We start from the raw sequence: 22,972 nt of genomic DNA, 5'->3' as shown, positions 1-22,972 counted from the left end.
GCCTGGGTCTTGGAAGGATTGATTTTCAGGAGCCACTGGTTACACCATGCAGCAAAAAGGTCAAGGTGATTCTGGAGAAGGCGTTGGGACCGTTGGAGGGTAGGAGCGAGGGCGAGGAATGAGATGTCATCAGCATATTGCAAGAGGTGTACTGGAGGGGGGGGGGTTGGGGCATATCTGCCGTGTACAGGAGGTAGAGGAGAGGGGAGAGGACAGAGCCTTTGGGTACACCCGCAGAGGGGTAGAAGGTGTGGGAATTGGCATTATGGATGGTAACATAGGAGGGGCAGTGGGAAAGGAAGGAGGCCATCAGACAGATGTAGTTGATAGGAAGGGCGTAGGTTTGGACTTTAAACAGGAGACCGGGATGCCAGACATGGTCATAGGCCTTTTCGAGGTCAAGGGAGACAAAAATGGTGGAGCAACGGGAGTTAAGCTGGAGGGAGAGGAGATGAGTGAGGCAGAGGAGTTGGTCATCAGCAGAGAAGGAAGGTCGAAAGCCACAATGGGTGTTGGGGAGGAGGTGGTTTTGGTGGAGGTGGTGATGGATGCGCCGGGAAAGGATGGATTCCAAGAGCTTGCTGAACACCGATGTGAGATAGATAGGACGATAGGAAGAGGCATCAGATGGAGGCTTGTTGGGTTTGGAGAACATCAGGATACGGGAGGTTTTCCACAGGTCGGGATAGAAGCCAGTGGCAAGGATGACATTGTAGAGGGTGGCAAGGATTGGGGATCATCTGGAATGGAAAAAACATCGGAGAGGTGAGAGGCAAAGTGGTTGGCCTTACTGAGGTTGTCAGGAAAGGGACGGTCATTAAGGAGGAGAGGGTACTGGGGGGTGGGGTGGGTCCCAGTAAGGCGGTGGAAAGCAGACCAATACTTGGAAGAGTTTATGGGGAGCGTGGTGTTGAGTTGTGTACATGTCTGGCGCCAGGCACAGCGTTTCTTCGCTGTAAGCAGGTTGCGGATGTTTCGTTGTAATTGCCGGTGGCGGGTAAGTGTATCCCAGTCACGAGTGTGGAGAAAAGAGCGGTAGAGGCGGCGGGACCCTCGAAGGAGGAGGACGGCCTGTGGAGGCAGGGTGGATGGCTTTGGTGGGGATATGGGTGGCGATGGCGTCAGACAAGGTCTGGTGCAGGAAGGCAGTGGGGACAAGTAGGGGAGTTCTTGCAGGCAGAGGTAACGTGGTCGTTGTACGTGAGACAGCGTTGTCAGTGGTAGGATTGGACTGGGGAATGGGAGGGGTCCACCTTATGACGGCGATTGTAGATGAGGGCTCCCTCGGTGAGGAGGTGGTCAATGGAGGAGGAGGATTTGGTGAATATCCGTATGAGAAAAGTCGGCCCGGCATCATTGAAGATGCGACAGGCCGAGCGGATTTCAATGTCGGGCCGGGAGTTGAGTTCCGCCAACACCTCAGCCTCCGTGATCACGGGGCTAAGCTTCGTGATCACAGCGGTGAAGGTTGGCAGACGTCGGGGAGGTTGAGGCTGACGGGTAGAGGAGGGGGTGTGGTAGGGGGTGAGGGTTGGACGTTGGCCAAATTGGATACGGGGGATGCGGGAGAGGAGATTGGTGTGGAAGGAAGCATTGGGGGATTTAATGAGGACCGAGTCCTTGCGAGGAATCAGAAGGGAGATGGGGGCATTGGGGTAGTATTTCTGGATGGCGAGGGTGAGGGAGCGGGCATTAAGGAATTGAGGGTCAGGATTGGAGAGGACAAAGGTGTGGGTGGCAGGCGTGGCGGGGGCGGGGGTTGGGGTCGCGTCCATGGGGGTGGGTGAGTCACGGGGATTGGGGTTTTTTTTGGAGGAGATGTCGGGGAAAGGGTCAACATTTGGGCACTTTGAAGGTTTCGTGGTCACGACTGGGTGGAGAGGGGGCTGGGGGATGGGTTGCAGGGGGAGATGGCGGGGGGCAGGACCACCCTGAGCAGCAGATGACACAGAGGGAGGGGGCGTGGGTGTCACAGAGACAGTGGAACGTCGAGCCGAAATCTGCGCTGGCTTGGAGTCTGTCGGAGGCGGTGCAGGGAGCAGCGGAAAGTCAGTAGCTGTCGATGGGGCGACAGTGATAGAGGAGGGGGAGTTGGGGGTGGTTACAGCCGAAAGTGGCGCAGGGGTGGGGTGGACAGGGAGAGAAGGAAGGACGGGAAGTGGGGTGGAGGATGAGCTCCATGTGATGGCGGTTGGAGCAGCGGAGGGAGGGGTGAAAATGATAGTGGTGGTGGGTTGGGACATGGTGGCGGTGCGCGAGAAGGGCAGCGGCGCAAGCACCGGCAGGCAGCGACCAGGCGGCGGCGGCGGCAGTAGACGACGGCGGCAGGCAGCGACCGAACGGCGGCGGCGGCGGCGGCGAGGAGGACCGGACGGTGAGCAGTAGTGACGGCGAGCAGACGACACGGCAAGGAAATGGTGGGGCTCTTCCACGTCGAAGATACACCCTGAGAGTTGCCCAGGCAGTGAGAGTCTTCGATGAAGAAGTGAGGGAATCCAACCCTCGAAAGCCACAACTAACTTCTGCCGTCGAATATATGTAGCGCTACACACTACACAGGCTTGCTTTGCAGGCACAAAGATAAATACTGGCGCCAAAACCTCTGTGTCAGTAAATGAATTAAAAAAAAAAAGCTGGAAGACGAGCTTTTTTCTCTGCCCCGAGTTTCGATCACTGCATTTTGATACATTATCCAACGAAGTAAATACAAATTCCGTATTGTTCATCTTCGAATGTAGCAGCATTTCAATGTACTACGAAAATCCGACTGGCAAGACTGTTTGGGGTTTTTGTCAATATGGCCAACTCTACATTCTGATTTTTTTCCTACCTGTGAGAAGAAATGGTTGCTAATAGGAACTTTTATGAATTGTGAATCACATGCAGTATTCTCTTCACCATAAGAATAATATGAATATAAACATTTTGCCATGTATTCTTTCGTGTTGCTGCTATCTCATTTAAATCCTGTCTGCCTAATAAACTACGAAACTAGAGTGAGACAACAGCAAACGCGGAAGAATATACATATCATATCATGTTTATATTCGTATTATTCTTATGCCTAATAGTGATACAGTCAGAAATGAAGCACGGCAATTGACTAGATTTTTAAATCTAAGATGACTAATTTCTGTGCAGAATGTAATGTACTAAAGAGGCGTCTGCAAAGATTTTCAAACGGAGAAAAATTTTCGCTAAACTCTCGTTCAGAACGTCTTCTATCATACGCAGTCTGTTATTTGGCTCTTGTTGATCATTATCAAAGAAAGCAGCAGTGTAAGTAACAACAAATAGCAGTCTCTTGCCATTGTTTGGCTAATGAGTCAATTCCTTTCTCTCTCTTTCTTTTTTTTTTTTCATTGTAAGCGGCGGTAGCGCGCACAAAAGCAAGCCAAGCCGCGAGCGGCGACAGGCCATAAACACTCATTATCGGAATGCGGCAAACAATGCATGACCACAGTACAGTAATGCATTTTCAGCTTAAGAGTGACGTTAACACCTATAACAAAGAGAAAGGCACTTATGAGATCAAAGAAAAATAAGCAATCAATTCAAACCAGACGAAGCACGTGAAAAAGGAAGGGTACCCGTATAAATAAGAACGGAGCGTCTTACGCATAGTAATGGCTACCTGGTAAATCTTAACTGCTAAGCTTTACCACTCGAACCAAGCTGCTGTAGCTGTATCGTCATTCATTCGACCTAAATTGTGTCTCTTACTAAAATGGACCAGCTTTGTTTCGATTTGGAGGTGCGGCCTAAAACTTTTCTCTCCCCTTGAATTTCGAGTCTCAAATTTCAGGTGCGGCTTAGATTCGGGAAAATTTTTTTTCCTTGATTTCGAGTCTCATTTTTCATGTGCGGCTTAGATTCGAGTGCGGCTTAGATTCGAGTAAATACGGTAAGTTTATGAAGCTATTCTGCATATAGGTTACATGTATCATGAACAGCAACTGCCCTATAACAGTCTCTCGCAATACTCCCAAAACTACTTTAGCGTATTTTGTATTGACTTTTCTATTCTCTTTTGTCAGTTATTGTACAAGATACAATAAGATATGATATAATTAGGTGAGAACTGATACCATGCACACACATTTTTTGTGATAATATAGGTATATATTTGTGGTTAAGTTACATAAAATAGTTTAGAATTGTGTTATAGAAACTAATAGCCTACTTCCCTGAAATTATTTTATACACACAAGCAAGAAGAGAATTATATTTTCTGTAGTGATAAAATATGGAATCTTACATAGTGCGTTTCTGAAACCCGTAGTCAATCTACAGTTTATAGCAGGTGAATTCTTACAATTGCTGTAAAATTTTAAACAGCTTGTAAGCAGTACTTAAATATCTGTGTGGGTTGCTTCCCAATGAATTCCCAAGCCATAACAGTAGCTATGAATTAAATAAGCCTTCAATCTGACTTTAAGATGTGATTATAATATCTAGATATTTAATTTATTTCAGGAGCTTTTGTAAAATTTTTTAACCTTAATGTAGTGTTCATCTCTAAATGACACTTGTTTTTTGCCTGTTCAGTCAACAGATTCCTTTTCTTGTCATATTTTACAAACATGAATATCTTCATTCCTGCAGAACAGATATCCAATATCAGATGCATACCTCTTAATGAACATAACTGTGTTAAATAAACAGGGCATTCCAAAATTACATCAAGAAACTCTGAGAGGATGTTGAAGGTGTCTTGAGGAACAAAATGGGGGTAGTAACCAGAAACATCGTCCAATGATGCTACAGAGTTTTAAGGTTACAAGTGCCAGTGCCTGCCACTAGGTTAACCCTTCGGCAGCAGACATGACTTTTTATACTGACAGACTGTAGGGGGAATGTTGCATAGTGTTTGTTGATTGCAACTGATGCCATGATCAGGCATGGAGAAGATAGAACTAGATGCTGAGTCTCCTAGGAATGTAATGCTCTGTTGCGTTGAGGAGAAAGGTCTTGGACACAGGTTTCCATACACACTTTATTTTCTGTTGGAACTTTCTAAAATCTCCGTGGTTTTTGCTATAAGGGAGAAAAATGAGGCAAGAGAGCTTTGCGATCATAGGAGGCAAGGCCTGTCTATGCAGCAGCTAGCTTCAACTTCTCCACTGGCATTTGTGGCAGTCAGTCACAATCAATGAACAACAAACAACACTGCAAGACGTTCTGATTATAGTCCATTGGCGAGCAAAGTCACATCTGCTGCTGAAGGTGTGGTCTAGCAGTGGTCAACGGCACCTATAACTTCGACGCTCTATAGCTTCATGGGACGATGGTTCTGGACATGGGTTCCTACCTTCGTTTTGTTTCCCAGGACACCTTATACATCTCCTTGAAGTTTGTTAAGTGTAATTTTCAAATACCATGTACATATACTAGCAACCAGTCCCAACTTTGCATCGATAGCACTGAGCATCCACAGCTTACCAACTTTTCTCGTGTAGCGGCAATAAATTGTACACACAAACCTTCCACAGGAATCAGTGTATCTCTTAGTGAAAACATTACCAAATTTCCAATAGTAGCCCATGAGATTAACCTTCACATACAGACAGAAAAAATTGAGTAGGAGTTTACTTTACAACTTATATAGAAGACGTGTGTAGATGAATACATTCTGACCAAGCTCTGCTGTTCTCTGGAGTTGCCGCAGCTGTTTACATTTCTGCTTTTCCTGCCAGATGCCACCTCATCTGTAGTTGACCAGCTCATAGTTTCCATCTTTGCCACAAGATTAAATACAGAACAGATAACAATTCACATATTACACACTCATAATTACTATAAATTACGTACACAAACCATGCTCATGAATCAGTCTGTGTGCAGGGTGTTTCAAATCTGTTGGGTCAAATTGAAACAGGTGATACTGGATCCACAACCAATTATGTTGAGATAGGGAACCAATTGTCAGAAAGGCATATTTATTGTGTTTTGGGTATGCATGCATACACCACATTACAACAACATAACTCATAGTAATTGTTGAAACAGATGACTGCCAATCTCAGTCCATGCATGACAATGATGTATGAAGTTCTGCCACACTCTCTCAAAGATATCTGGTGTTTGTTGTACCAGGATACAGGCAGCTTGGACTCTAGGAAGCAGGACTTCATTTGTTTCTTGGGGGGGGGGGGGGAGTTAATATACCATAATTTTGACATAACTCAAGAGGAAAGAGTACAAGGGTGTGTGAATTGCCAATTGCACTGGTCATGGGACAGGACCTCCCCTTTCAATCCAGTGATGAGGGCAGGGGCGATTCTAGGGGTCGGTCAAGAGGGGGAGGGGGTTTGGAGGAATGGAATATGGCTTAACAAAAGGAGAGTTGGGGTCCTCTACCAATAAATTGGTAAAATTTGGTGTTGCTTAAAATAGCTTTTGGTAACTGTTTAGGAGTTCAAGGTAAAAAATGTGTATTAATAAATAATAAGATGCCTTTTTTAAGTTAAATGATATTTATTGGTTTAGGTAGTAAGCTATTTGCCACTCTTATGCTTTTGTTAAAATGTAATTGGAATACATTGCAACCTATATTGGTACATAATTATAAAAAAAATTATTGAATCTGTTGGAGTAATATATTTGCTGATTTCTGAAGTAATTTTATCCAATGTAATATAATACTCCATGAGGGGGGAGGAGGGGGGGGGGCTTTAGCCCCCATAGCCCCTTCCTTGCCACCGCCCCTGGATGAGGGTATGTATTCTTCAGATGTTCGTGGACATTAACATCAAAGTGAGCTGGTGTACTGCCATGTTGAAATCGACCTTTCATGGACAACAAGGGGTACAGTCTCTGAGAACTGTGGCAGCACATCTCACAGGAATGGATCAGCCAAATGGGAGGTAGCAAATAAGATCATATTAGATGATCTTGAACAATGTCTGCCCATTTGGTGACAGAGAATTGTTGCTGGTGGCCACCAATGTGAGTGGCGCAGGGATTGTCCTCACTCCAGAAATGGCTGCTGCAGCTGTTTCAAACACCATCACAGGCGATTGAGACCTCATCTTGTACAAAGATCAGCACTACAGTGCTTCAGTGGATAATCCACCGTCAGAAGTGAACGTGGGGTCTTGCTTGCACACATTCTTTATTATAGGGGTGTAATACCTGTTCCGCCAGTACTCTCCACATTGTATCCTTCAAAGTGTGCATTTCATGGGTAAGTTAACCAGTGTGTATAAGTGAGTGGTCAGGCATATGATCCAACACCATCTCCTCGAAGTCTGCTATTCAGATATGGCTTTAGAGGGAACCTTGTGAGTTCTCTGCAGTGTGAATGAACTCATCTCTCGTAAGCTGCTATTCACAGAGATAAACTTCTTCCAATTAAGATTACACCTGTTGAAAAAGCATTCTCTGTACCTTTGTGCTGCTTTATGAGCACTGCATCCTGCAGCACTGTACATTAAAGGCATCTCTGCCAACTCTTGTGATGAGTATGTGTAACATACTGTACACAGTAGTACACCTCACTATGGACACATCACAGGCTGTCTGATGCAATGGACAACTGATGCCGGGGATAGTGGCATGCACATAGCACATGTTCATATGCCAGTGTGATGCATGCAGTTGTCACGTGACACTTGTGGTATGAGTTGTGTACTCTACCTCAATTTGGCAGTCAGGGGTGTATGCAGTTTATCACCTGCTGCCTGTTCCAGAGTAAAAGACACACCAAGGGTCTTCACAAGAGTTTGGAAAAACTGTTTGCATCATTGCAATGTATGCATTGAGAGTAGCAGTCATCACTTTGAACAATTACTGTGAGCTATGTTGTCATTACACTGTGTATGTTCACAACACAATAAATACGCATTTCCAACCATTGGTTCCCTATCTCATTATAATCAGCTGTGGACCCTCTAATGTGAAATGTGTTTTATTCATCCCATACCGTACACGATTTCAGAACATATATCTGATGCATAGGAGACATGTCAAGGTTACAATTAGCTTGTTTGAAATTTTGTCACATTTGGAATAATACCTTGTGGAGAATTTACTTATTTAAAATTTGTCAAACTTACAGTATTTACATCTACTATAACTATCAAAATTTTTATTCCATTTTAGGGATCAAGCTCAAAATATCACTTCATCCTTCATGAAATCTTCCACAGAGTAGTAGCATTGTTCAATTAGAAAATCATGTAACTTGCTTTTTAAAATATTTATCTTCATACTCATTATGTTATACCCTTTTATTGTGTTGTGAATTTTCATGGCTATAAACTGAGGAGTCTGAGCACGCAGTTTTAAGTGATGTGAGATAAGCATAAAGTTTTCTTTACACCTTGTGTTGCATGAGTGTTCAAAATGATTTTTTTTAATAGATCAGATCTGCTGTATAGGAAAAGAACCACCTCAAAGATGTATAAAGAGGGGACAATTAATATTTTTAGGTCTTTAAACAATGGTTGACGTGATGCCCTCGGCTGTGCAGAACACATGTTGCAAATGATTCTTTTTTGCAACTTTCTACACCTGATTCAGTTCGGCCCAAAGAGTTTGAGACACCCTTTATTACAGAAAACTGTATCAAAATCCCTACAGTAGTACCTGATATTAGTCTTAACATACAAACAGAAAAATTTGTTGAAGGACTATAATTTATAACTTGGTGTAGATGGTAAGGGCAGTATTCCTGTTTCACCGTATAGTGATTTGCAGGATGTTCCATTTTGTACTGCTTGTAATTCTTAATATTCATTGATGAAAAAAGCAAATAAATTCTTCTCAGGTAGTGTTTGTGTCAGTAATTTTCAAGAAATCTCTTTATGTAACATACTGTGCTTAGCTGCTTCAAGACATTTTCATTGTGCATTTCATCAGAAATCATCCAGGAGTCAAATGCCAAGAAATTCTGCAGTGAATACTGACTGAGTTTTTTTAAAGTGCACTGCTTGTTTGTGCTATGGAATTCTTATTTGCTGGAATATGGAAGCTTAACATGAGAGCTTCGTTTCCACATTACTCTTTACTAGGTGAAGTCAGAGGTGGAAGACCTGCCCAAACCATACACTCGGCACTTCCTATTCCAGTACTGTCAAAGGCTTATCCTACCCCCTGAGGCACTGGGCCACTTCTGAGAGTAGCCAGGGCATATACCAACTCTGCTGCAGTTATTGCACAGCTTTTTCTTTTGGTATGACTACCACCAGCCAGCTGTCCATCAGGATGAACGGCCACCACCAAACTGTGGCAAAGAGCATGGTAGACTATCTTGTGGCACAACATGCAACTAAACATAACACATTTGATTTCAATGGCTGCTGCACAAGCAGGTCCTCCCCTTCACTATCCGCTTAACTGAACTGCACAGACAGTAGTTATCCTTACAACACATTCCCTGCTCCTAAAATTATCACGGCCTCAACCTACAGTAACCTACTGTCCTCACACCCTCCACCCATCAGTTCCCTTCCCTTCTGTCATATCACATCCCTCCTGTTCATGCTCTCTCACTCTCATTGTGTGCCACACTTTGCCAGTTGCACACATCTTTCCCTGTCCCTGCTCCTCTCCTCTCCTTTCCTGCTTCCCCTACCCCCCACCCACCCATAGCTTCAACCTCCTGACACTGGGACTGACAGTGAGGGTCCCCCCCCCCCCCCTGTCCCCCCATGCCTCCATCTAGTGCATATGGTATTCTTCTCTCTCCTCACCTGTACCCTGCTATCCCTCTCACTTCCCTGCCCCACTCCAGATTGCTGCTCTGTGTGACAGCCCCATTCTGGTTCAAGTTGCTGGTCATGTGCACATGAGGTCTGCTTGCTTTTCTGAAGAAGGCTTTGGCTAAAACCTAAACTTGTAACAGTCTTTTTGTTGTGCCTGTCTGCAATTCAATATGTTGCATTTATGATGAATAACAATCTATCCTTTTCCTAATATTATTGATACTATAACCTGGAGTTTTCATTGTTATTTTTTCTAGGTGATGTACCAAGATGATGTTTGAACCCACTCATTCAAAGTGTAGGTCCAGTGTTTTAATCACAATATCAACTCTCCCAGTTAGGATGTGTAGGAACATGATACTTAAAGGGAAATAGTCCAGTAAACTACAAATATATCAAAACCATTGAACCGTTTTATTAAGAATTGTTTTTACTTTGTACATCTGTGGAGTTTATAAAATCTGAGTGATTAATGCACAACTTTGTGGTCTTACTCAATCTGTGGTGCAAAATGTGTAATCAGATATGTCCAGTATGCTGCATCATTTCATGCGAGAGTCTTGTATAATAGTTTGTGGCAGTATGTAGCATCAAAAACAAACATCTATGGTATCTATTGATACTGCCATATGCATATAATTACACATTATTTCAGGTGTAATACTAACAACAATGTCCATAAATTTTGTTACTGCTGTGGCTTAATTGAAAAGATTAACTCTTTGAAATGTCTGTCAGAAGGCTCTGCTTTTGAAGTGCCTCCAATGGTGCACACCAAACAACAGCATAATGAGATGCAGTTACAGTCCATTGACATTAATTTCTTTCTAGGAAACAACTATTTAAGATTTCTTCTTTTAGTGACAAAAAGAGAGTTGTTTGTTTGTTGTCTGAATATCAGACATTACATTCTGAAGGCAAGTGAGCTGAGCATCATGATATAGAATAAGACAAGATCATCTCTGAGTGCCTCATGAAAGTCATGTGCTTTTGGACAACAGCAGTAAAATGACAACTGTTTGGGAACTGTGTGCTTCAGAGGCATAATGCATGCTATAACTGCCACACAGTCATACATCATTTTCATCACAAAACTCTATTTCTTCAGTATTATTATGAAGGTGCTGCAGTTCAATCTGTTCTTGGGACACTTTAATGCTATCAATGCACCCTCTGAAGCCAACATAGAAAGGAGCAGGAAGACCAGCTGGAAGGACAGCGGCACCACCTGAGGACAGAAGGATAAATGATACACAATCTTAAATATGTTTCAAATAAAAATAGTATTTATCTATAGCAAACAAATATGTTTTGATTGATGCTGCCCCAGATAAACTTTCTAATACAAATTATTGCAAAGAACTAGTAATTTTGCATGAAATGCCACAGTTTTATTTTAGTTATCATATGCAATGAAATGGATAGAAACATATAGTTGATAATTTTGTAGACTGTGAGTTACTATGTTTACTTAAAGATGGCGGCTAGTATTGCTATACGTAGTGTTCATGCGAAAAAAGTGAAAATTATACCAATAAAAACAGTGTGTGCATGAATTGTAGTGATGAAATCAGAAAGTTAAATGATCGTGTAAGTAGGCTGCAACTAACCATTAATATGCTGATGAGCAAACTAAAAAAACTTACATCTGAAAAGTGTGAACTGACAGCAAACTTGCCTCACGGTAACTTTGAAATTCCAGGCAAAGTGAAAAACAAAGTAATTTTTTTTTTTTAATTACTGCTACCAGTCACAAAATACCACATTCTCAATGAAGCTTATTAAATGAACTTAATATCGTGTTCACAAGCAGATTCAGTGTGCAATCAACACGCAAGATAAGAAACACTGTGCACATGATAAAACTCATTTGCGAGCTGAATATGAAACTACAAATATGCAGAGTGATACATCCGAAATAATGCTTAACAACTCGATTACTATTACGAAAGAGAAAGAGTCTGCTAGACCTGAACACTTGTGTGACTTAAATATCAAGTGTTTGTTCAACACTGATACTAAATGTTTTTGCTATAAAGCTGGCGGCCCTTCTAAACATGCAAAGAAACCTGAACAAAAAAAAAGTAGTTGTTATGGCAGACAGTCATGGTCATGGATTTGCTTGCCTTCTGAATGGTCAATCCAGTGTACAAACAATCTCTTACATAAAGCCTGGTGCTTCTATGTCAGAAGTTTTCAAGTATGTACAATCCACAGACTTTGCTGACTTATCCTCTGAAGACTTTGTTGTGCTATTTGGTGGGTCAAATGCCATGTACAAAAACGAAACTTACAACAAAAAGTAAAAAAGTGCTTAGGACAGTTGACACACACAAATGTTTTAGTGCTGAACATCCCACATTGGCATGACTTACCATTTTGGTCATGCATAAATAAAGAAATAATTAATGGCAACCACCAAATTTCATTTCTTTGCAAACATTTCAGAAATGTAAACTTGTAAATGTTAACAATATTGGGCACAGATTCCACACATTACATGGATTCCATTAACAACATGGGGAAAAACTGCTTGTCAAAAAAATTAAGAAATTATCAACAAGAGGCATCAAACACTCAAAAGCAAAATCATCCTAGACTCCCCCCCCCCCCCCCCCCCCCCATTATCCAAAAGAAAGGAAACAATGCCAGCAAGACGCCAGTCACCAACATCAACGATAACGAAAGAAAAAACAAGGTGCCTTCAATATTCAGTCACAGCAACAACAATGACTGCAGTAACAGCTCCACCAATTGCAGACCCAGTTCTAAACCAGCAGCAAAATCATCAACAGTGACATCAGCAGCAGGATCAACAACCAGAACAGCTGAACAACTAACAGGGGAGCTAGACACAGAAGAAAATTCTGCAGCAGATGATATTAGAAGAATAAGTGATTTAGGGAAAAGAAAAGTAGTACCTCCGTCACACCTGAACGATTTTTTACTGACAAGATAAAGGTAAATGATCAATTAAATATGCCAAAGTCTAAACAATCTTTTAATTTCATGCGGATTCATCAAAATGTCCAATCATTGCAAAACAAAAGTAAGTGAACTTGAAATTTTATTTACTGATGAGTTAAAAAATGCTTCTGTAATGTGTATAACTGAACACTGGCTGCCTAAAGATGCAATGCCAGTCACAAAACTTGCAGACTTCACTCTTTCATAATCATTCTCTAGAACTACATCTAGTCATGGAGGGTCATGTGTATTTGTTAAAATTGGTATTGATTATTGTAACATAAAACCTAATGAACTGTTAGCTGAAGAGAAAGTCTTTGAAGTATCTGCATTTGAGCTCTCCGCATTAAAATTAATAATCATCTGTGTATACAGAAGCCCTGATGGGTACTTAAATGATTCCTGTCATCAACTAGAAGCATCTTTAAACACCATAAAAAACCTCAACAAAACAATGATCATATGGGGAGATTTTAATATTGATTTTCAAGAAAACTCAAAAGACCAGCAAACTGTAATGGCCCTACTGGGAACATATAACATAAAAGCCACCATAGATTCTCCTACAAGAGTTACATCAACAATAAACTCAACAATTGAGCAGATATTAATAAACACAAATGTAAATCACAAATTCTGTGCTGGAAAGCTCAGTACTGGCTCCAGTGACCACTATGCACAGTTTATTGTTTTACATACCCCAAGCAAAACAAATGAGAAAGAGGAACTTGTAAAAGAAACAAGAAAATTCAGTAACAAACAAAGGTTTTTATACAGAGACTAAGTGAAGAAACCTGGTATGAAGTGTATACTTGTGAAAATACCAATAAAAAGTTTGAAAAATTCATGGAAATCTTCATGTCATACTTTGAAGCTGCATTTCCATTAAAATAACAAAAATGTCAACTTAACTTCAACAAGAACAAATGGATTACAACAGGTATTAGAATCTCTTATGCAAAGAAGAGAAGATTACACAGTATAGTAAAGACACAGAACATGTCTCATTAATTTCATTTATACCTGAAGAGTTACAAGAGGATCCTCAAAAATGTAGTAAGGAAAGGTAAAACAATGACTGATGATAAATACATTGAAAATTTAAAAAAATGCTAAAGCTGTATGGGAAGTTGTAAAAAATCAAACAGCAAGTGAAACCAAACAGGATAAAAATATAAACTTATGTTGTGAAGGACAAACGATTTCTTGCAGAGACTTTCAACAAATATTTAGCAAACGTAAGTGAACAGTTGGTGAGTGGACTTGAAGAACACAACAAAATAGCATATCCATCATACAATAGCATAAGAAATATGTCTAAATCATTGTTCCTTTCACCTAAAAATACAGAAGAAATTTTATCAGTTATAAAAACCTCGAAAACAGGGTACTCATAAGGAATTGATGGAATAACAGATGCGATTATTAAAAAATGCTGTCTTGTCTTAGCTGAACCCTTGACACACTTGTGCAAAAGCTCACTGGCACCAGGAACCTTCCCTTCATGCTTAAAACAGCAAAACTGAAACCACTGCTCAAAAACGGAAATCCTAAAGATCTTTTAGTCCCTACTGCCTGTATTTTCAAAAAATTTTTAAGAGATTGTCTGATTTCCTAAATAAACATAAAATTCTCTCTCTCACACACAGCATGGTTTCAGGAAAGGCTATTCAACTGAGAGTACAATATTTGAATTTCTTAATGAAATCTATGCCTGCTACGTGATAAGGATCTTAAAAAGTTGTTGCGGCAAAGCCAGCATGTTATGTGTATACTACTCCTATGTGCATTCTGTAATTAAAAATGGTATAATCTTCTGGGGCAATGCAATAACACATATTAAACTTTTCAGGATGCAAAAGAGAATATTAAGAATTATTGAAGAGGTAAACAATAGGAAATCATGCAGATCCATAATTTAAAAAAAAAAAGTTCAATTCTTCCTCTTCCTTGCATTTTTATCTATGAAATATCAGTTTTCATAAAACAATATATTGATAGACACCCAGATATCTTATTAAAAAAATGAAGCTATACATGCATACAATACAAGACAAAAATCTGATCTTCATATGAAACAGGTGAGAACATCATTGTGCCAAAAAGGCACTCTACATATTAGGATAAAAATTTACAGTAATCTGCCTAACCATATTAAATCAATAAGTAAATTCAGTAGTTTTAAGGCTGAGCTAAAGGCATATTTAATTGATCATTGCTTTTACAGTCTGACAGAGGACCTAGAAACCAAACAACAAAAATAAATAAGCATTATGAATATTCTACTTTCCACGTTGTCTCTAATGTTTGTTGTATATATGATTCTTTGCTAAATTAAGTAAATATCTAGTCCTTAGGAATGCAATACAAATTGTATTTTATGTTAAGACTTAACCATGTCCAATATCCTTGTATATATTCCATACAGGTAGGATTAGAAGGACTAAATAAATAAAAAGTAAATATTGCTTACAATGCTTCTGAGTAAAAGTTTGTAAGTTCACAAAAAAATCTGTACACATAAGAGTGTTGCCACAGAAATAACTAATATAATTACCAAATGAAACGATAAGGCTCCAGAAACCTTTTCCAGCATAAAACATCTGTGATATATAAACAGACTGAAGCAATGAATGAAAATCTGCACAAAGGCTGGGATTCAAACCCTGCTTAAAAACTAATTTCAACTGTGTGTGTGCAATTATCAGTATATTTATGCAGTTTAGTCTGAAGAGTTAATATTTTTTTCTGTCTTTATTAGGTGATACTAATAATGGAAAATGAAATTTCAATGAAATAAAAAAGATATACTGATGAGCCTGAAATATGACCATAACTCTTTGTTAATAAGGAGAAAGGTGAATTAGCACTTGAAATGTAGCCACAGATTTGGCACTGATGGACCCATAATATACCTATGTAATTCATTTTACAAGGTTAAACAAAGAAATTTTCCAATATATTTGGCTGTAGATAGACACATTAAAGCAGGATAGAATTGGTATTAACAGACAAATAAATTTACTTTGCCAAGGATGCCCTCTAGAGATATTTTTCTAGAACAGTGCTAGAAAAACACATGAATTTCTTCTTCAGTGCTGTCTTCATTCCACTTATCTGTTTGGTTGTCAGTATTTGTTTCACATCTTATATGAGATTTTCCATTAATCATTTAGATCACCTATATGGTTGTCAGTAATGTTGCTTTCTCCCCACTTTTGTCTTATATCCATCTGTTGATCCACACACTCAAGGTAGCTGTCTTACTTATTGCAGCACATGAAGAATGAGTGTTTACTTACCTCTGTGCATGCTGTAACTAATCTAATCCTGTCCCCATGATCCTGAAAGGAGCAATATGTAGGGGCTGTAGTTCATTCATAGACTTGTCATTTAAAGCTGGTTTTTGAAACTTTGTAATTAGGCTTTCTTGGGATGGTTTGCATCTATCTTCAAGTGTGCACCAGTTCAGTTCTTTCTACATAGCTGTAACATGCTCCCTTGGGTCAAACAAATTACTGTCCTTCTCTGCATATGCTCAGTATCGTGTGCTAGTCATATTTCGTGCAGTTTCCACATACTTGATCATTATTCTAGCATGGGTCATATGACTGAATGACAAGAAATCTCTTTTGTAGGGTGATTGCATTTCCCTAGTATTCTACTAATAAACCAAAGTCCCCTATCTTCTTTACCCACGACTGAGCCTAAGTGATTGTTCCATTTCATGTCCCTACAAAGTGTCACACACATTTATTTGTATGGGTTTACTGGTCCCAGCTGAGACTAGTTGATACTGTAGCAATAAGATACTATATTTTTTTCATTTTGTGAAGTGTACTACTTTACATTTTTGAACATTTAAAGCAAGTTGCCAATCTTTGCACCACTTTGAATCCCCTACCAAAAACACCTCAGTTGAGTCACAAATTTTGCTTGATACTCCTTACAATTTTACTTTTGATAATAAGTGTAGGTGTGGTATTAAGTCAAATCAAGAAACATGCACGTGCATAACCATTTATATATGAGAGTGCAGGCTTTCTCGGTGAATTTCATATATGAAGTCTTTATGGGTTGTCAGCTGAGGAGCATCGTCGTCTTGTAGCAACGTTTCGATGGAATGTGTCTCCATTATCTTCAGGTGAAGTGTCGAGATATTGTTGGTCACAGGCTGATATCTCTACTGGACCACTCTCCACTTCCCACCGCTGGCCAATCATGTGCCCACGGAATTGCCCGATGTGCCTGGAGCGGCTGGTGGAAGGGGGGACGTGTGTGCTGGGTTCGTGTCCCGGCGTCCGTCTCTGTCTGTGGCCCTTGGTGGAACAGAACGTTCTTCTCTGATTTTCCTGATTGCAGGTTCCCAGGCTGTGCTGAGATGGTAGCCACTGTCGCGGTTGATTAGGTTGTCGTGTAACCGTATTTCTATGGACTCTTTGATTACAGAGTCCCAAAATCTGTTTGACCGCATACTTTCCTTGTGTCCTCGAAATTGAAGGTGTGCTTCTCATCAATACTATGTTCCACCACAGCAGATTTGTTGGTCTGACCCAAGCATACATGCTTGATGTGTTCATTGTGGCGCTGTGAGATGCAATGTTGCATGTGTCCTATATATTGCATCCTACATTCGCATCTGATCTTGCACACACCAGGTGCCGTCAGACCTAGCGGGTCCTTGGTTGAACCGAGAAGGTCTTTGATTTTTCCCACTGTGCGGAAAATGGTCTTCACTTTATGTATCTTGAGATTTCTCGCGATCTTGACCTTTTGAGGACTTGCGTATGGCAAGAATGAACAGCCCATTGCTTCGTCTTCATCCGGTCTCTCTTCTCTCTTCTTGTGGTCAGTCTTCAGAGCTCTCCTTATCTGTGTCTCACTGTATCCATTTTTCTTGAAGGTGTCCTTGAGGTGTTGCAATTCTCCTGGCAAACTTTCCTTATTGCAGATTGACCTGGCCCTGTGCACTAAGGTGTTGAGTACAGAATTGCGCTGCGTAGGGTGGTGGCAGCTATTGGCATTAAGATAGAGGTCCATGATGGAGACGCATTCCATCGAATCATTGCTACGAGTTGACGACACTACTCGGCTGACAACCTTTGAAGACTTCATATATACATTCATATAACTAGTTTCTCCAAAGTCTACTTCTACAGGAGTCAGGAAAAACACTCAACATCTCTGATGAAATATTTATTCCCTGACATGCACATGCCATTATTTTACAGAGTTTAGCAATAGTTGCAAGTATGAAGAACATTATGTTTAATACAAAGTTGTAAGTGATTCTGTCAAGTTCAAGGAATGTCAGTAAGGGGCTTCACTGTATATACCAAACATTAAATATTTACCAATCCAGAGTGTGCTGAATACTGGCTGGAAAGACGTTCTGTTGAACTGAATACGTACTGGATTCTCACTGTCAACTTGTAGAGAGCTCAAATGAGCAGTTACTGTATGCCATGTTCCATCACTCACATACACCTGCAATACAATATCATTTACCACTGATTATAAAGAAAATTTAAATGATAGCAGAGCTGACAAGCTCTGCTGAAATTGTTCCTAAAGTGCTACATATTATACAAGATCTGACTTTACCACTGCATTGCATTAACCTATTTTTCCATAAGTTACCTCTCTAAATTAAAATCTTCACTTACAGTTTCAATTTATAAATGGAAAACAATGAGAAAAATCATTAGGTCATGATAAGCTTAATAACTTGTAAATAAATATTCAACTTCTCTTTAAAATTATAAAAGAAATAAAATTTTAGATACTTACCTTAGATTTTGCAACTAATTTTCTGTCATCTGTTAAATGAAGTTCTACAAAGCCATCAGAAATAACTAATGAGAAGAAATCAGATTCATAAGAGAAGTCATTGGATAACCAGAGGAGAAGGCTATTTGATTCCGCTGTACGAAATACAACTTCGTAACTTTGCCTTTGTTCAATGGTGACACTAAAAGGTAAATTGAAAATATGAGACGCAAATTACAACTTTTCATTGTGAAAAATAATATAGAACAAGCTTCAAATGCAAAGAGCCTAATGATAAAAGTTACCTGTTAATAAATTTAAGAGCACAAAAACAATAAAATAACTCAAAGAACTGAAGAAAACACTTATTTAATAGTTCATTATGAACCAGCTTTCAGTTATCTGACAATGGGCTAACAAGCTGAAAGCCAGTTCATAACAAACTATTAAATGGATATTATTGTGGAACATTAATACTGTGAATTGAAGTTATTAATTTGTCTATGTTTCTCCAAGAACTGACAGACTATTCCATCAACACTAATTTTAAAAAATTTGTATACTTTATTCCTTATTTATGCTACAAAACAACTACAAGTGTAACATGTAATGATAGTTAAATGTAGGCAAGAAAGAAGAAACTAATGTTTAATAGACAAACTGCTGACAGCTTAAACATATTGTAATATAGTGTGCTTTGTTGATCCTTGTCATCATGTAAGGAGGTAGGTGACAGAGGGAGTAGTCATGAAATATCTACACTTAATCTGTCTGCTCACTTAGCTGAGTGGTAAAGTGCTTGCATACCATGCCACAAGCCTGGGTTTGATTCCTGGCTGGGTTGGAGATCTCCACCCATGGACTGTCTGTTGTGTTGTCCTCATCATCATCTCATCATCACCAATGAGAAAGTCGCCCAACGTGGTATCACCTGAAATAAGACTTGCACCCAGTGGCCAAACTATCCTGGATGGGGCCTCCTGGCCGACAGTGCCACACTATCATTTTTGTAATTAAACTAGATGAGAGTCATATTGAAAACCCAGCTCCAGTATCAGTTTATATTAATGAATTCTTCGTAAATGTAGCAAAGGTGGATGTCAACATGGGAGTGGGTAAAGTAAATCCCCCTGGGATCTGAGTGAAGTAAATCCCTCTGGATTTCAGCAAGAAGCCATGTATCTTACAGACTTAAAAAGATTTCAATAAAGGATGGGGGAAATGTTACACTACCACTAAAAAGCAGAAGCTCTGCAGGATAGCAGTACATCACATAACTGAATCTCCACTAAGTTAAATAATCAACCAATATTTTGATCAGGGGTGCTTTTGCGATGCGTTGAAGTATGCTTAAGTTCAAGAATGGCTGGAGGGAAGACTTGGGAAACAGTCGTCCTATTTCTATACTTCCATTTCTGTCAAAAGTGCTGAGGAAAGTAGTTGCAAACCAGATTCAAAATTTCATTATAAACATTTTAATATTATTCCAGTCTGGACTTTCCATTGCTTCCTTATTAAATCTGTGTACTGAATCAAATGATTTAATTTATTTTGTGAAACTAATAATCCGTGACTCACTTTTTCATAATTCTTGTACTAAGTACAATAAGACATGGGGCAAGTCGATTTATAAATGATGTGATGGCTACGTGTTTTTTTAATGATGTTATGTGCACATATTTTACAGTTAAATAATAGTTTATAAGTGTCATACATAACAACCTACATCTTTGAAATTATTATACACATGAAGGCATCAGTCCTAAAAAATTCATCAAACTGAAATTTTTCAATTAGCAGGAAACTTTGTCATGCAATTGTTTTGCCTGAATAGACAAAGAGCACAACAGAGACATTTCATCAAGAATTTTCCCATGATAGTGAGCATTTAAATCCCACCTCTACTCTCCAATATGTATTATGAATTATTATTCACAATATGGTAACCACACAAAACAGAGTGGCACAGAAAACAAGATAATTTGAAGATGGAGATGATTATAACTTGACAATGATAGCAGAAGTGGAGAAAGGGCATCAAACTTGCATAGCAGTAATTTACAATTTAGTGACTATGAAGCACTGGAGTTGTGCAGTATGTATGTTTACCACACATAATGACAGACTGACAGTAATAGAACAATTTCAGAGCAGCTATTGTAACAGATCTCCAACCCAGCCGGGAATCAAAGCCAAGCCTGTGGCATGGTAGGCAAGCACTTTACCACTCAGCAAAGTGGGCAGACAGATTAATTGTTGATATTTGATGACTACTCTCTCTGTCACCTATCTCCTTACATGATGACACTTGTTGTGTTATATAGGTGCTGCCGACCTCAGCGCCGTATTCTGTCTGTTTGCATATCACTGTATTTGAATGTGCATGCCTAAACCAGTTTCTTTGGTGCTTGAGTGTAAAATCTTTGAATGTGCTGTGAAGCCCATTATCTTTTAATAGTTACACAAATAAACAGAACTTGAGTTAATAGGCTCAAAATAATTCTGCTCAAAGCCACCAGTATCCATTACACAGTGCCAAAGTTACAATATGGCTTGCAGTATCGTGTCACAATATGATGGGCCTTTATGTTTTTGAGCGTGAATGAAGCACCACTGTTGCTGTGACATCTGAACATTACATCAACATGCTTGAGACAATTATTTGGCTCATAGGCTTCAAACATTCCAAAATCTTGGCTTTTAGCATATTTAGCCATTTTTGCAAATGGCAAGACAGTGCATGCCAGCAATGAATAATGTATTTTAGGATCACATTGTTTCAAGGAGTGCTATCACTGCTAGGTCAACCTGGTCTCTGGGCTTTTGGCTTTTTCATATCAGACTATGCCAAATATTTTTGCTCAACTCATGACACGAGTGACAGAATTAATTGTCAGGACCCCTAGTGACACATTTTACCTCTGCAGAAATAGTGTACTGAAAACCTATAGTAGGATTGGATGGCATTCGACTGATGTAATTTTTAAAGAGATGCTAAATGTAATTTCTAGTCTTACAGAGCATATTTTTGATCCCAAATAAAGTTTTGTCATTTTTCTTAATTTTTTTTCTAGTGACTTAAACATTTCCTGTTTCCATGTACCATCATTATTAAAATGTTAAGATTAAATTACATTACCTTTTCTGAAAAAGGTGTCCATCATTTTCATCGTACATATCTTGCTCCCAAAATGTTTCATTCTCCATGAAGAGGGATTCTTCTTGTATCTTCTCAAAATTCACATTTGAATCATTAAAACTGGCAGAAATATTGGTGCTGGAAGAAAATGTGTATGTGATGACAAATTTAAAGACAATGACCTTTCATTTCTCTATTGAGACATTTTTGGGTACTACTGAAATGTTGATGACTGTTATTGTGAACAATGAAGAAACACTTGGGCTGTATGCAATTTATAGCCAATATGAATTTCAGCACACTATCATGACACCTTTGCAAATGTTTTGTACTTGCAATGTAGGCTCTGTTGCCACGGAATGCTGATGGAACAAGTGTTTCTACAATCATAATGACAGTGTTGAAAACTAATGAACACCAACACTATATTATAGTTTACCTGTCTAACTGCCTATAGATTCCAGTCTGTCAATGAGTGCAAAGAACAGTTTACACATTGGCACTCAAATATCTATATTGTCATTAATGGAGGCGTAACATATCTCATATCTTAGAGGCGGGCCAGAACACTGGTCTCAACCCATGTACAGTCTGCAGAGACATGGACAGAGGTCAATGTTCTAGCCCACCTCCGAGATACAAGATATGTTACACCCTGTTAAAGATGATGTAGATACTGTGCCTAGTGTGTAAGGAGTCCCCTGTGAATGTGGTAGCATCCACTTAGGCCAAACTATTCACACTGTTGCTGAGTGGTGTTCTCATCACACACTACACACTAAACAAAGCAAACATGAGAATTCAGCTGTGGCTGAACATTGCCTAAAGAATGGACGCAAAATACAATCTGAAAAGATGAGAGTCTTGACTCATGCAGTACGATACTGGGAGTCCATTATAACAGTGGTGAATGAAATTAGAATAAATTCCAACACTTACATCAGAGACCAGAGTACATAATTAGTAGGGCATGAGGGTGAACTTTGGGAAGCAAAGATGGATGCCTGATGCCTATAGGGAGGTGGGAGTGCTAGCACTTCATGCCACCTGAACCCAACACCTGCAAGCCAGAGCTGCATTGAGCTACCCAACTCGCTTTCCTATACATGCATCACTCCAGCCCTCTCTGGAAGGTTCCAGATACTGCTATCATGTCTCTATAAATGAAACACTGTTCCAGCTCTGGAAGTATGGGTGAAGACAGCTGCCAAAAGTTAAAGCGTTTTATTCGATGGGACTGAGATGATTTTATTTGAGAATGTTATCATGAAAGACTCTGAGACTGACTTTCAGTTAGTTAATTAGTTTCATCTTCCATGGATCATTTGTATGATAAATCTTAATGATATGGAATGAGTAACTTTACATTCACATTGCAAATTAGTTTCTA

At 39.7% G+C, this 22,972-nt stretch overlaps 1 protein-coding gene across 1 annotated transcript in view; it reads right to left on the bottom strand.

Moving 5' to 3' along the window:
* Window positions 1–10,102: 10,102 nt before the first annotated feature.
* Window positions 10,103–22,972, bottom strand: part of LOC126474707 (agrin-like) — a 273,963-nt gene continuing 261,093 nt past the window's right edge. The window contains exons 23-26 of the mRNA XM_050102185.1: window positions 21,583–21,720; window positions 18,465–18,645; window positions 18,029–18,161; window positions 10,103–10,935 (exon numbers count right to left, since the gene is read on the bottom strand). Of these exons, the coding sequence (XP_049958142.1) occupies window positions 10,778–10,935; window positions 18,029–18,161; window positions 18,465–18,645; window positions 21,583–21,720 (610 nt within the window). The 3' untranslated portion in view covers window positions 10,103–10,777. The remainder of the gene's footprint in view (window positions 10,936–18,028; window positions 18,162–18,464; window positions 18,646–21,582; window positions 21,721–22,972) is intronic.

This window comes from Schistocerca serialis, chromosome 4, assembly GCF_023864345.2.
Source record: "Schistocerca serialis cubense isolate TAMUIC-IGC-003099 chromosome 4, iqSchSeri2.2, whole genome shotgun sequence".
NCBI lineage: Eukaryota > Metazoa > Arthropoda > Insecta > Orthoptera > Acrididae > Schistocerca > Schistocerca serialis.
This window is presented reverse-complemented; position numbering and strand designations above follow the sequence as displayed.